Source organism: Megascapheus bottae, chromosome 13 (assembly GCF_031878675.1).
Source record: "Megascapheus bottae isolate mThoBot1 chromosome 13, mThoBot2.hap1, whole genome shotgun sequence".
Taxonomy (NCBI): Eukaryota; Metazoa; Chordata; class Mammalia; order Rodentia; family Geomyidae; genus Megascapheus; species Megascapheus bottae.
This window is the reverse complement of record NC_143521.1, coordinates 53627422-53643203: the sequence shown is the minus strand read 5'-3', so window position 1 is coordinate 53643203 and position 15782 is coordinate 53627422. Positions and strand designations below refer to the sequence as shown.

Sequence of the window (15782 nt, the reverse complement as noted above, 5' to 3'; positions counted from 1 at the left end):
TTAAATCCCAGTCTCCTGATAGCTAGGATTACAGGCACCAGCCAACAGTACCCAACTAGTATCAGCTTTTTAAATTCTAGTTGTTAAACTTCTATTTTTAAGACTCTTGAAGAAAGAAGCTGTTATTTTAGGAAAATTAACCCCTGAGAAAATAGAAAATTATTGTCTTAAAGTGCCAAGTGGGGGCCTAGTGGTAGAGTGTTTACCTGGCATGCACAAAGCCCTGGGTTCTATTCCTCAATACCACATACACAGAAAAAGTCAGAAGTGGTGCTGTTGTTCAATTGGTAGAGCACTAACCTTGAGAGAGCTCAAGGACAGTGCCCAGGCCCTGAGTTCAAGCCCCAGGACTGGCCAAAAAAAAGTGCTAAAGTTCAAACTCTTGATACTTCCCTTCAACAGAATAAACCAAATACCAGTGATGAATATACAAAGCATTTACATCAACTCTTAGAAGGCCCTTACTTCCTGTAACAGAGACATGCATTTCAAAGATTGGACTATTTTTCATTCACCTGTGGGTTCTGGAGTCAAGATTTTTCACAGTTGCCAAAAATAAAATTACAGAAGAGTTGGGTGCCATTGGCTCAGGCCTATAATCCTAGCTGCTCAGGGGCTGCCATCTGTATAGATCATGGTTCAAAGCTAGTCAGAGTAAGAGAGTTCTTGAGACTCCACTTAACTACCAGAAAAGCAGGAAGTGTATCCTTGGCTCTAATTATAGAGCACTAATCTGGAGCAAAAAGGCTTAGAGACCATACCCAGGCTCTGAGGTCAAGACCCAGGACTTTTCTGTCATTTCTTACTCTCATAGTATTATTTCTCTAGAGGAATAGTATTTGAAGATTACTGTTCCCATTCACCTTATGCTTTCCTAAGAGCCTCTTTTCTATTATTTTCCTTATTTAGAGGCTTTTACAAGCCTTTATTATCTGTTCATATTTGTATTTATTGGTAAATATAAAAGTAGAGATTAGAAACTATATATATGTAGATTTATTAATTAGCAATGACTGTAATTTAGTCAAGTGAGACTCATAGAATATTTGTATTGTATCTAGGTCTTGTAGTTTGGGAAGAGGATATGAATATGCATCTTCTAGTCTTCTGTGTGAGAATTGTGGGCCTAGATGCCTAGCCAGCCATCTTAGAGCATGCAACAAAATTGAACGCATTCAGTGATTTTGAAGTCTCAATAATCTCTAGTCCACTTGTATCTCAGAGAAGACTCCCTTATAACCTTACCAAGTGTACACTATTTTGTATTAAAAGTTTTTTGTAGAAAATAAGATTCCTTTTTGAATAGTACCTTTCTCACTTGTTTTATGTATAGTAGGTTTTCATGGTTTGTCTTAATGTATGTCTTTCAAATGAAACTGTTGAGAATAGTGACTGTGTCTTGTCTGCTTTTATTTGTGTTGAATCAGCAAAAAGGGATATGTGTAAATAACTTGTTGGTTACATAATTAAGCTTATATTCAACCATTCAGATTTCTCTTACTTACTTACTTATATTTTTGTAGGTTATGGGGCTTGAACTCTGGGCCTGGGTGCTATCCCTAAGCTCTTCAGCTCAAGGTTACTGTCCTACCCCTGGAGCCACAGGGCCACTTCCGATTTTCTGGTGGTTAATTGGAGATAAGAGTCTTGGGCTGGGGCCAGGAGTTTGGCCTAGTGGTTAAAGTGCTTGCCTAGCACGCACGAAGACCCGGGTTCGATTCCTTGGTACCACATACCTAGAAAAAAGCTGGAAGTGGTGCTGAGGCTCAAGTGGTAGAGCTCTAGCCTTGAGAAAGTCCAAGGACAGTGCTCAAGCCCTGAGCTCAAGCCCAGGACTGGCAAAAAAAAAAAAAAAAGAGTCTTGGGCTGGCTTTGCATTGTGATCCTCAGATCTCAGCCTCCTGAGTAGATAGGACTACAGGTGTGAGCCACCATTCCTGGCTCAGATTTTTAATTAATACTTACTCAGAAATGTAGAAAATGAGCTGAGTGCCTGACTCAGCTACTGTAATCCTAGCTACTCAGGAGTGAAATCTGAAGATCATGGTTCAAAGCCAGCCTTTGGCACAAAATGTCCCTGAGATTATGTCCAGTTAACCACCAGAAAATGAGAAGTGGAAGTGGTGCTGTGGCTCAAGTGCTAAAGCCATAGCCTTGAGCTGACTAGTTTAGGGACATTGCCCAGGCTCAGAGTTCAAGCCCCATGACCAACAAAAGAAATGTAGAATGGTCATCTAATATCCAGGCATGGAGGACACTGCAGCAATTCTACTGCATTTATACTTTCAACTACTTTAATTTTTAAATGGAATTCAGCCAGTTTTGTCTATATTTTCATTGGATACATTTAATACATTTGTTTTTAAAAGCTATACTTACTTAAAGATTCCCCTAAACTTAAATTGAAAATACATACCATAATAATACTGAACATCATATCTTAGCCTAGCCCAGCGTGCTCAGATATATTACCCCATTAGGTAAAATCATCTAACACATTTTGTAGTGCCTAATGGGATCTATAGAATACCATACAAAAAGTGGTGATATTATGGCACTTTTATAAAGAAGAGACTTTCAGTATTGCCACCTCATTTTTAACCTTTTTGCACTGGAAATATTTATTTGCCCATGTGTTATTCTTAAAAACTGTCAGCATTATTTTAATTTTACAGTGCAAGTTTTATAGCTATTCAATTTAGTTTTAATATGAATTATATGTTAATTGTATTAGCAAATACATGTTAGTATATTATATTTTTGGATAATTAATGACTTAAATTTAGTTGTTTTAAATTTTTCTTTTGTGATTACTTCTATTTGAAAGAAACCTTTTGGTAATGAATTACTTAGTGTTTCTTCTTCTTCTTCTTTTTTTTTTGTCATGGGGCTTGAACGCTTGGGATAGGCACTGTCCCTCAGTTCCTCAGCTCAAGGCTAGTGCTCAACCACGTGAGCCACAGCACCACTTCCAGTTTTCTGGTGATTTATTGAGATAAGAGTCTCATGGGTTCAAGAGTCTTTCCTATCCGGCTGGTGGCTCACGCCTGTAATCCTAGCTACTCAGGAGGCTGAGATCTAAGGATCAAGGTTCAAAGCCAGCCTGGACACAAAAGGACCCCTAGAAAAAGGGAAGTGGGGCTTGGCTCAAGGGTAGGGTGGTAGTCTTGAGCTGAAGAGCTCAGGAATACTGCCCAGGCGGAGTTCAAGCCCCATTTCCAGGCTGGCTTTGGAACCCCACTCCACCCCCCTTTTTCTGTTTTATAGTACTTACTAAATTACAAACGTACAACATTTTGTATTGGTAAGTGAAAAAAATTATAGCAAGAGCCTTATTTAAGAATAAGTTTGAGCTAGGCAAGGTGGCCCAGAGTTAAAGCCTCTGACCTACAAAAAAACCCAAAGAGTAAGTTTGACTAATTTCAATTGAATCTAACATAGATTGACAACATATATTAGTTATAAGTAAGGAGTAGTTCTGTTGCTCTCTTGGGCCATGCTACTTGGGATCTAAGCGTCTTTTCTACATTTGTATGATCTCATTCTTAGGCTTTTATGAGACATTCATTCATTTGGGAGTGAAGTCAGGAATGTCTGTCCTGTCCCTTGGATCTGAACAGATATTGGAGTTATTTAAGGTTGATAATGACCACACTCTTGAGTAGAGTTTACCAGACTTCTATAAAACTTTTAGAAATAAAGGTGAAATAAGGATAATGAAAAAATCTTGGGTGAGTCTCCCAGAACAAGTGGGGCAACTACAGCACATGGGGAAGAAGTATTCCCTCTCTCCATCAAGGCTGCTTGGGAAGAGTGATTAATATACCCACAACATTTGTCATATATCGGTGATATAAGTTAGTTTCACAATTAGCATGGAGATATTACTCTTTATAGTTGGACAACCATGGTTTGTCTTTAGCAATCATTGCCCAAGTTTCAGCTGCTAATAAGTGAGGAGAACTTATAGCTCTTAAGTTTGTAATTTTAACCTTTATGTTATATGGCCTCCCTTTTTAATTGGCTTAATTTTAACATCTGCTCTTTATATTATATGGCTTAGTTGTTTATATTTCTCTTTAAAATATTGGTAATGCATGATAATGTTTGTTCTTTAGTAAAATACCTCCTCACTGAAGGCAAATGAATTATATTGTTTATCATATTAGAGTTTGGGAATTCATTTTTCTTATCCACAGGGTATACTCTCTAGGAACTTCAGTGTATATGTGAAATCTTACATAGGATTGAATACTATTAATATGAGCGCTGTGTCACCATGTTAGTCAACTCAATTCTCACGATGCCACTAAGTGAATAATAGTATATAGAGTATGGATTCGCCAGACAAAAGGAGTAGTCGTATCCTAGACAGGACAGAGCACACCAGTGTGAGGTTTCCCTGAGGCTACTCAGCAATACCCAATTGAAAATTTACAAATTGTTTATTTCTGGATTTTCCAGACCATTAGTATTTCCAGACCATGCTTATAATTATAACGGAAACTGTAGTAAATAAAACCAAGAATAAAGGAAACTATTTTTACTAGTGAAAATAGTTGTAAAGAAGAGAAACCTTTTATTTTAGAAAAGAATGAAAAGGACTTTTGCATTTTTCCACTACTGATAAAATACTTAGGGATTTAGGAAATTAGCTGAAATAAAATGCTGTGACCAATTCAACAAATATTTGAAAACCCATATTATATACTAGACTCTATTACTGGTTTCAGAAATGTAGTTGAGAATAGGAGTCAAAACCTCTTCCTTTGTACATGTTATATTTTCTAAAGTGTAACAGTAAAAAAACTATTAGGTGATTAAAAAGGTGGTTATTACAGTGATAGTAAAAGGAAGAAAGAAAAGCTGCTGTTTTGGCTGGGTGATTTGTGATGCCATCTCTTTCATATCTGAATGAAGTAAAAGAAAGAAGCTTTAATCATATCTAGGCAAATGTATTCTAAGCAGAAGTAGAAAGATTCTGAACTAGGAAGATCACCAAAAAGCAATACATTTATAATGATGTAAAGTCCCAGATGTAATTTAGCTTAACAAGTAATAAGCTGTATAGTTTTTTAAAAATTTAAATGTTCATTTTTTGCAGTACTAGAGTTTGAAATCCAGTCCTTACTCTTACTAGATTCTCTTAACTGCTGGCCCTGTTTTTCTGCTGGCAGTTTTTGAGGGTTCTGCCTTGGCAAGATCTACCTGTGTTAGTCTTTACCATAGTTAAGATAAATAGGCACATTCTGCCATGTCCACCTCTTCATTGAGAGGGATTTTGTGAATTTTCTGCTCAGACTGGCCTCAAATGGTGATCCCAACAACCTCAGCCTTCCAACTAGCTAGTATTATAGGCATGAGCCACCAGTACTAGTCTCTTAATGTTTTTAATTGATATATGTGTATATATATATATACACAATGGCTAATAATAAGCAAACACTTGAATATGTGTTATACATAGTAATATTTTAAATCACATTAGATGGATGAATCATTATTTAAGTTACTGTAAGTTTCTTAAATATTCTCTGAGAAGTAGTATATACTTATTATCCATAGACATACTAAAACTAATAAAAAATGATGATACATGCTGATAATCAACAAGGAGGATGAGGCAGGAGGATCACCAGTTCAAGACTAGCCTGGGCTACAGAAGAAATAAAAATATTGCCAAAAGACTTCATTTGTCAGCTTAGGTTCTTCTGGTGGTTTAAATAAGAAAGACATCTCTCCACTATGATCTAAGTTCCCTTTTTCTTGTTTTGTTATCCTTAATACCCAATCTGCCTCCTTATCTTAAATGACTTTTTCAGTGTGGACATTCTATCTATATTTCTTTTTTTCATATATTTTTATTGTAATTAATAGAAGGGCTCTATCTATTTTAACAAATAAAAACAAAGAAAGGCCCTCTCTTTTGAGGATCTTTCTAGAAATGACACAGCACTTTTATTTTACAACTTACTGGCAAGGTCTTACAGTCACATTTAACTGCAAAAGAGACAGGAAATCTCTGCCTGTGGATGTGAGAGCCACATATCCAACACCGCAAGCAGGTATCAGGAAAATAGTAGTGGATGCCTTCTAGAAATTAGGGAAAAGTTTATTAGGAAGCTTGTAGGATTTTTCTTATTTTGTTCAAGATGAAAATTTAAGTTACACACTGTGTGATCAGTCTCTACTCATTGGTAAGTAAACTTGTCCTATGGGCCTCCATGTCTTTCCCTGCATTATATTAATTGGTGTGAGTTCATTGTTAATATACTTTCAAGCCAAACTGCTGTGATTCAAGTCTTAAGGTAGGTTGGTAGGTTCTTATAATAATTTAATAATAGAAACAGTTAACTTATAAAGTCTAATATACTGTGCAAAGGAAAAGGAATTGGATAATTTGAATCTAAACTTGCTTACTTAATATACTTTGAAGGCTTTTTTTTTTTTTAGTAGTACTAAGGTTTGAATCAGGGTTCCCTTGAGTCATGCCTTCAGGCATTTTTGCTTTATTTCGGTCATAGGGTGTCTCCTCTTTTTACCAAGGACTAGCCTGAGACCACACACTGTCCTCCAACTCACAGTTCCCGTATAGCTGGAATTATAAGCCATGTCTTTCTTGTTTGTATCTAACCATTAAGATAAGTTTTTTAGCTTCAAATTTTTCATATTTGGGTATGCCTTTTAAAACTATACAGGCCAAGATCTCAAAAAAAATTACTTGTTACCTACATTTGGGGATAAATAAACTTGTTAGAGAATTTTGTAGCAAGTGAAAGGAGGCCTCAGGAAAAAGGCTTGGCTTTGTTTTTCTATGAAGTCTTGCCTGAATCTCTGGGTTGGGTTAAATCTTTGTGTTTCATTTGATCTTATTAAGGTTGTATGTTTATCTGACTGTGCTAGCACATCCTAAGAAACACTATATCTTCCTTACATTTGAATCATCTACATCTTGCATTGTCAGTAACCTAACCTAAACATAAACCGCAATGTGTTTTATGTATGTTGTCGCTTTTGTGGGTTTTTTTTCAGTTTCAAGTAATAAAAACTTAACTTGTTTTTATGGTATGACAGCTTTATTTAAGAGGTCATATAGGTAACTAGTTTCTTGTTGTATGAAATATAGGAATATGTAAAATGTGGTGAATTGTCTTGGAGAGAGAGTAAAACTTACTTTGCTTAATTGCATTGCCTCTGAAATTCAAATGTCTTAACTATTTAAATTAGATCCTGGGCTCAGTGTGTAAATACCTGTCTCTGTGTGTGTATCTCCGTATGTATATATGTTTTTAAGATAACGATCAGATTATGTCACTTATTCTTGTACTAGTAGATGATCAAATTAACTTCGTAGCTAAAACATTAAGCCAGCACGCTCTATCTTGTACAGTATATTTGAATGTGCTAAAGGACCTTTAAAGTGCATGCTTTGGTAGTAAAAGCAGAGGCAGCTCCTTAGTGTTCATTCCCTTTACAAAGCTATATCACTATATCTTGAACAAGTTACATATTTAATAACAGATATAACAATATGCTTAAATATTTTCATTAAACTTATTTAAATATAACTATTAAAAATCCACATCGAACAGGGCACTGGTGGCTCAGGCCTTGTAATCCTAGCTACTTCAGCAGGCTGAGATCAGAGGATTGGGGTACAAAGCCAGTCCGGGCGCTATGAGACTCTTATCTCCAAATAACCCATCTCCAATTCACCACCAGAAAACTGGAAGTAGTGCTGGGGGTCAAGTGGTAGAGTGCTAGCCTTGAGCTGAAGAGCTCAGGGACAGCGCCCTGGCCCAGGATCCAAGCCCCATGACCAACCAAAAAAAAAAATTTGTTCTAAAATTTTTATTGATTTTGATTTCCAAATAGAAATTCTTATAAGTTTTTGTTTTTCTTGTATGTATATATATTTTGGTTTTTTGCAAAAGACCTCTGTAGAGAAAATCCAAAGAATTTGAAAACTCAGCATCCTATTTTGAGTTTGGAAGACTAGGACGCTGATGCCTACATTGTTTTTCCATTTCAAAAGAACAAGCTGACAGTACTGCGTTGTTGTTGCTTTCCAATCATGTGACCTTTTGATGTAGGAATTAAGACTTTTTCTGTTTGCAGTTTTCAAAGGTAATACAGATAATGTTCTTGAAGTTTAGCTTTTTAATTCTTGAGAAATATACAGGGTCTAGTTTATCCTTCTGTATTCTTTCCCCCTTGTTGCTTTTCAAATAGTCCCATAATCTTCAAATTTCTCTTTCTTTCTCTTTAAAGGTCGATTGAGCTATCCACATCCAGGAACTGACAATCTGTTAATGTTAAATGGTAAGTTTTATTAAAATATTTTAATATTTTTGATTGTTTTAAATACATGTTTCTGGAAGCTCCCCCACAGACAGCTTTAATCATCTTATAAGTATAAAGCTTATAGTCAACTGTGGTAGTGCATGAATATAGTTCCAGCTCCTCTGAAGACAGACTGAAAGATCATGTGAGTACATCTCTAAGGCCTTCTAGAGCAACATACCAAAACCTCATTTCAAAATAAACCTATAAAAATGAAAAATAAAAACAATAGCTATTTACAGATAGCAGAATTGAAAATTGAAATATGTTCTGATATGCAGTATATTCACTGAATGATATTCATGACAGTAGGATTTAATTGAGTAATTACAAATTTTAGAAGCAGTCATCGATTGACTTGGCTTTCCATAGAGAAAATAACTACAGCCTAAATTTTCTTAATCTGTAAAATGGAAATATGACCTCAAGTTGTAAGTTTTAAGAATGAAGATTAAGTTTTCAATGGATAAATAATTTGTTGGTTGGCATTTGTTAAGGAGGAGACTGCAAAGATACTAATCTCACTAAGTTTTTTTTTTTTCTAGCTGGGAAATAAGATAGTAAAATTCACTTAGGGAAAGAAAATTTCATTAAAGCTTGTATTCTTATTAGACAAATATTAAAATATTTACAGAGTCATAGTACTTAGTGCATCTGTGATGATAGGTAAAGGGATGGGAGATTAAGTGTCCTCAAAAGTATTTTTGAATTAGATGAGTGGGAAGAAGAAAATAAAAATAAAAGGAAAGAAATGGTTGTTGCCTTTTTAAAAATCATTATTTTGGATATGATCAAAACCTTGAAAGCAAGGTTTTGTGAGAAGTGAATTTATTAGTACAGTTGTAAAGCATGTTCTTTCTGAAAGTAAATGTTAGCTGGTGAACAGTGGCAAAATGACTTGTCAAGATTTAATGTCCAAAGAACAGATGGACCTGGCTATGTCTGCTTTTGAATATAAATATAAAGGAACAATAAAATAAAGGTACAACTGATAGTTTCAGTTATTTGAAGGATATTATGCATAATAAATAAAGGTTTTTTGGTAGTGTAGAAAGCCTAACTAGTTCCATTTGACAGAAGCTATGTTAGGACAAAATTTGTGTCCAAAACAATGTTTCCTGACTTTTGATGATACACAAATATGTATTAAAATCAGTGTATACAAGTTTTTGAAATCTGTGATGTTACAATAATTATAGGCCAATGTCCTTTTGAAAGAAATAGTTCTAAATAAGTAATAGTCAGTCAGATAACAGCAAGTATGCAGGTCTTCTGAGTCTACCTTAAACTTAAAATATTACTTTAAATCACAAGGAATGAGGAAATGATCATGCTAAGTAAAATTAATGAAGTTTTTTTTGCAATGTCTGAGCTTTTGTTAATTCAATATCCCATGAAGTTACATCATTTTTTTTAAGTTAAGCATAAAAATGATATATAACATAACTGCAAGAAGGGTTCTATTTCTAAGGAGTCTATGTTCCTCAGATCAAGTTGAAGTTAGATTATGTAGCAATGGTATCTGCTGCATACACAGTATCAAGCCTCTCTTTGGGAAAGTCACATTGTAGGAGGACATATTGAAAGATCACTTGAGCCTTACAAGGCCAGCTAGAGCAACATATTGAAGCCTCATCTCAAACTTATGTGTTGTCTGAAGTTAGAATGCCAGCTTGAATGCTTTTAAGTAAAGAAACTGTGATTTTTATTATCAGTGGTTGACATTAAAATTTTTCATATTATAAGCAATACAAAATATGTCTATTTGGATTAAATTACTCTTTCCACCTCTCCTAAAGAAAATACTTGGATTTTTATTAGTATTCTTTTTCAAAAAGAACAAAGATAGCAGAAGTATTAGAAATCTAGATTTGCATTGATTTCTTGCATCTATGTATATAATCATAAAATCAAGAGCTTGGTGTATTTTGGGAGGAGAGGAGATTTACGTGGATCTTCTAACTATAAGTGTACAGTAGCAATATTGTATTTTTGAAAGCAGATGTTCTAAATACAGTATAATAAGGAATGCAAATAGTAAACTTTAGGACCATCAGACTTTTGTTATGCTGATGGGAGTGAGTGAAGGAAGAGGTGGTAAGCAGATTTCTTTTGTATGTACTATTTGAGAAATGGGCATTTTTTCTGTTTTGTATTTCTCAGGTTGAAAAATAATTGTTTCAGTTATTACCAAGAAAACTATTTTTCTAGTTGATTTCATTTTTTTTCTTCAGTTGATTTGTTTTGATTGTTGGTCCCTTTCTCTGCCTGTAGTAACCTGTATCCCTATCACAATCTGTAGTGCAGAGCTAGAAATGTAAAAGCACCAACTTTCTTTTTATGTATTTCTTAATAACTGGGAGTTAGAACCTGAATAACTTTATTAGGAACTCATGACCAAATTGTAAAGTTACTAGTGTAATAGAGATCTTGAAGTTTATTTCAGAGCCTTATTATCTACAAGTGTATAAAGAATTACACACATCATTTTTTTTTTTTTGCCAGTCCTGGGGCTTGAACTCCAGCCCGGAGCACTGTCCTTGAGCTTTCTTAAGGCTAGAGCTTTACCACTTGAGCCACAGCACCACTTTCAGCTTTTTCTGTGTATGTGGTACCGAGGAATCTGACGCAGGGCTTCATGCATGCTAGGCAAGCACTCTACCACTAAGCCTCACTCCTGGTCTCCACATCAGGTTTTTAACATGTGCTGTGCACATAATATTAATAGAACAAAATTTTAATAAATCCATATGTATTAAATGTACATATATATTCAAATAGCCAACTCTGGATAGGGGTTCATAACTGCTTTATAAAATAAATGTATACCTTAGTTTTGATAATATAAATACAAATTTCTAAAACATTTGAGGAGCAGATTAAAGAGTTTTTTTGTTTGTTTTGCCAGTTCTGGGGCTTGAACTAAGGGCCTGGGTATTGTCCTTGGATATTTTTTGCTCAAGGCTAGCACTCTGCCACTTGAGCTACAGCACCATTTCTGGCTTTTTCTGAGTATGTGGGTACTGAGGAATCAAATCCGGGGCTTCGTGCATGTACTCTACCACTAGGCTATGCTCCTGACCTCTAAAACGTTTTTTGTTTTGTTTTTAAGTCACTTAATGGTCTCTTAATAGCAGTTACTAGTAAAAGTTTTAATGAAACATACCTTCAAAATTTATATAGACTCATTCGTAGAAAATAGCATCAACACAATTGTGTAATGCATTGGTAACAAGTTATTTATATGACATGTTTTAGTGGTGTTCTTTGGTTAAAATAGGACTTAGAATCTGAGCATTTTCTTAAAAATTAACTAGATTATCTCTTGAGGCATCTAATTTTTTTTAGGTATTAAGATAATTGGAGGAATTTTCCATATAATTACATTTGGACCTAGACATGTTATAAAACTTGGATTCTTTGAATACTTATTCATACTGTGTATTTTGTATTGTATAGTCACAGATAAGATTATAACAGTATATTACACACCTGTACTCCTAGCTATTTAGGAAAATGAGATCTAGAGAATGGTGGTTCAAAGACAGTGTGGGCAGAAAAGTCTGTAAGACTTCAGTACCCAAAATAACCAGTAAAAACTGGGTTGGACTTGTGGCTAAAGTGGTAAAGCTCAAACCAAACAGTTCTGAGGTTTGAGTTGAGAGCCTGCACAACATCAACTAGGTATGATGTTATTAATTTATTTTAAATTTGATGAAAGTTGTTTCATTTGCTTCATAAATCTTTGACTTTTATACCTAAAAACAAATGCCCACTGTTCTTTAGCCCATATTTAGGAAAAAGTAGGAGGTCCAGCTTCTGAGTCTTATACTATTAAATGTCTTGGGACATGTTTCGAGCCTTGTCTAGGCTTAGAACTAGACTTCATGGAAGTCTTCATTGTATAACCTATTTCTTAATTGTGCTTTTAAAAATCTCTCATTGTGGGCTGGGAGTTTGGCCTAATGGTAGAGTGCTTGCCTAGCATGCACAATGATGACCCGGGTTTGATTCCTCGGTACCACATACATAGAAGAGCCGGAAAGCTGGAAGTGGTGCTGTGGCTCAAGTGGCAGAGTGCTAGCCTTGAGGAAAAAGCCTAAGGACAGTGCCTAGGCCTTGAGTTCAAGCCCCAGTACTGGGGAAAAAAATTTCTCATTGTTCTGAGATTAAGTCATACATGACTTAAACAACAAAATTCTAGATGCTACTTCTACTTTTACCCTCATTTTTCAACCAATATATTAGTCAGATAAATTGTGAAATAAATGTGCAGACTTTGAGTTTATTGAGTAAATTATGTAGCTAAATAAAAAGAGAGAGATACAAAAGTAATTTTATGTTGATGCTCTATACTTTGGGAAGTCTACATTTCTGACAATTTTAAGATGTATTTTGAGATTTACTCAGTATTGAACTTTTGTCTTACTCCCCAAATCCCATGTGAATTAACATCGTAATATTTAGGAGTCTTTTTGGTTTGAGTTCCCCTATTATTTCTAGGGTAAGAAAAAAATGCATAATCAGAGTTGGAGGAAGCAGTTAAGTTGTGTGTTTTACCAAACTTACACAGTTTATTATAAAGAAATATCCAGAGAGATGATGTAAGTTGCTAGTAGTATAGTTTTAAAATGCCTTTCTTTAATCTATCTTCTCATCCTCTTGTCAGAAAATAGATGGCTATACTCATTATAATAAGTAAAAAAATAAAAATGGTATTTTCTTTTCAGTAAATTTTCATTTACTGTGAAAATTATTTAGGGTACTACTTCAGTTGTTAGAAATTGCTCTCGTGGTCTGATAAAATACAGTTTAAACATGAATAAAAATTGACTGTATTTCCTAATTTAGTTTTAATGTGGTTCTGATGACAAGTAAAAGGATATATTTTATATGTATAATACATCTAAAAGTATATAATTTGCAAATGATAAAGTGTCATGCACATGTGAGTATGTTGACATTATCTAAAACAGAATGTATTAATTTCCAAATGCCCACATAGTTCTTCATTATCACAGATATTTGTATATGTGGGCTTATTTTTAGTTCTGACATTTTACAATTTGTCCTTTGTTTACATGCAGCAAGGAGTTATGGGCGAAGACGAGGTAATTCATTCTGTTTGCTATGGTATAATTGTTTCTAATTGGGTTTACTGATCAATGTTGTAATTAATAAATCCAGATTCTTATACACTGTCTATAAACTCACAGAAGCATTCTCTTGATGTGATTATTTCCACAAGTTTTAAATTCTAACTCTTAACCTTCAAGAATGTATTTTCATACTAATGATTATTTAATAAACTCCTCCTTTTAAACTGTCCAGATTTTTTAACTTTTATAGAAGTTATGTCTGTATCTTTGAAAATATCATCTGGGGAAGAGATAATTTTGTTTAATAAATATTAGTAATGTGGCATGCAATTTGACTGTTTTACTCTACACATAATCAAGTGTCTTACCTGTAGTACATATGTTTCATTTTTATCTCATAAAAATAACATAAAAATCAAGTAGGGTAGTATTAATACTGATTGGTTAAAATCATATTGCTGTTAGCTCTCTGTCTTCAGAAACCAGGGGCCTTTTCCTTCCCCTTTCCCACAGCCACATGTTTCTGCCCCTCTTCTCCCTCTTCATAGCAGGACTCCCTAACATTCTGTTTGGTAACCCAAGGAAAAAGTTCCTACTCAGGTGCAGACTGCTGCTGAACTATCTGTGGTTGAAAGTTTGCCTCTTCTTTTCCCATGTTTAGAAACAGAGAGAGATAAGTAGAAGCAGCAGAAGGAAAGTAATTTAATATAACTAGACACTCCTCAAAGTGAACAGTAACCATGATATTTACACAGTTCTACCACACTGAATGAAACATGTTTTCCCTGACCTAGAATCTCCCGGAAGCCATGGAAGGTGGCCAGCAGTGGCAGGGCCCTTTGGTAGACTTCAGATGTGGGCCAGTACTTTCATTTGTTTTTATCTAGTCAGAAGTGTGTGTACTTGGAAACAAAGCAAAACTATTTAAAACCATTGACAACTAAAAGTAGTATTTTATATTCTTATGTGGTAGCTTCAGTTTCCTATTTCAGATCTTCTGAATTTAACTTCATTGTTGGAATTTAATGTCTCCAAATGTCAATGACATCTTCTGTTCAGTTTTTGTGACTACAAAACTTGGAAGGATGAAAGTTCAAGAATTATAAACTGAGCCTGGGTTACTTTCTAAAAGCTGTCATTAGCAAGTGAAGAAAAGTAAGAGTATAGATTTTAGTGCCTGTTCTCAGATCTGTGGACTTGCTTATTGTAGTGTGAAATGTGGTGTTCTTATGAAAACAGCACGTTTACCAATCTGATTTTTTAAGGTGGTTTTGAAACTCTAGAACACTTCCAATTTTTCCATTTTTAACTATAATGACTTATAAGTCCTTGAGGATAGGCCTGGCAGATTTTTCACACATTTGGTCATGGTGGATTTATTAATGCCCCAAATTTCCTTTTAGGTTATATAGCATTACTGTAATTTTGTTAGTTTGCCCTCTGGAAATTATATCTCTCTTTAAAAATTTTGATTTTAAAAACCAGGTAAAAATTAGGGCATTTATATAGAAACAGTATTTTATATAGAGAGAAATACTATAAGATTTTACTTTAATAATCCACATGGTAAGCAATAACAAAAGGAATGGATGTTTCTGGAAGGACTAGAAACAGTCACCTCATTCTCTTCGCTCATTCTAAAAATGGTATTTATTTCAGACTGATATAACTGCAAAGGACACCCCCATTATGAGATTGATGTTGTAGATCTGATCAATAAACAAAACTGGATTTATTCATTTTAGTCATTCTTTGTTAGAAAAAAATCTAAGTATTTGTTTATGCTGCTTGTGTCAAAATGTCTTGATACTGTTTTTGGCCCCAAATAAGCCATGGCTTTTTGCCAATGAAACTGTAAACAGTATTAATTTCACAAAGCATTCTGACTTTCAATGTTCAATTCAGTCGGAATCATTTCTTTTTACTGGCTGCCTTCTATTCATTTTTCAGCCAGGCACTTTTCATTGAAAGATTCTCCACTTGGAAAAAAAAAAATTCTCCACTTGGCTACAATCAAACCAGATTGCTACCATATATATCACATATGTGTATGTGTGTGTATGTATATATATATGTATAGATGTAGATATATATCCTAATTTATTTAATGTCAAGAACTTCAAATAAAGCAGCCTTAAGGTACTAATTTATAAAATATATCCCAGGAAGAATCACAATGTTGTAATACTGGAAGAAATTAAGAAAAAGCCATGTGCAGTGGCTCATGCCTGTAATCCTAGCTACTCGGAAGGCTGAGATCTTGGTTCAAAGCCAGCCTGGGCCTGTGAGACTCCTATCTCCAGTTAACCACTTAAAAACAAAAGTGGTGCTGTGGCTCCA

At 34.6% G+C, this 15782-nt stretch overlaps 1 protein-coding gene across 4 annotated transcripts in view; it reads left to right on the top strand.

Annotated features, from left to right (window-relative positions):
* Cpeb2 (cytoplasmic polyadenylation element binding protein 2) overlaps positions 1–15782 on the top strand; it is a 54301-nt gene that overhangs the window by 20351 nt on the left and 18168 nt on the right. For 2 of the 4 annotated variants that reach the window (XM_090343818.1, XM_090343816.1), the window contains 2 exons: positions 8272–8322; positions 13431–13454. In XM_090343818.1, the coding sequence (XP_090199944.1) occupies positions 8272–8322; positions 13431–13454 (75 nt within the window). The remainder of the gene's footprint in view (positions 1–8271; positions 8323–13430; positions 13455–15782) is intronic. The other 2 variants (XM_090343819.1, XM_090343817.1) reach the window with 1 other exon arrangement.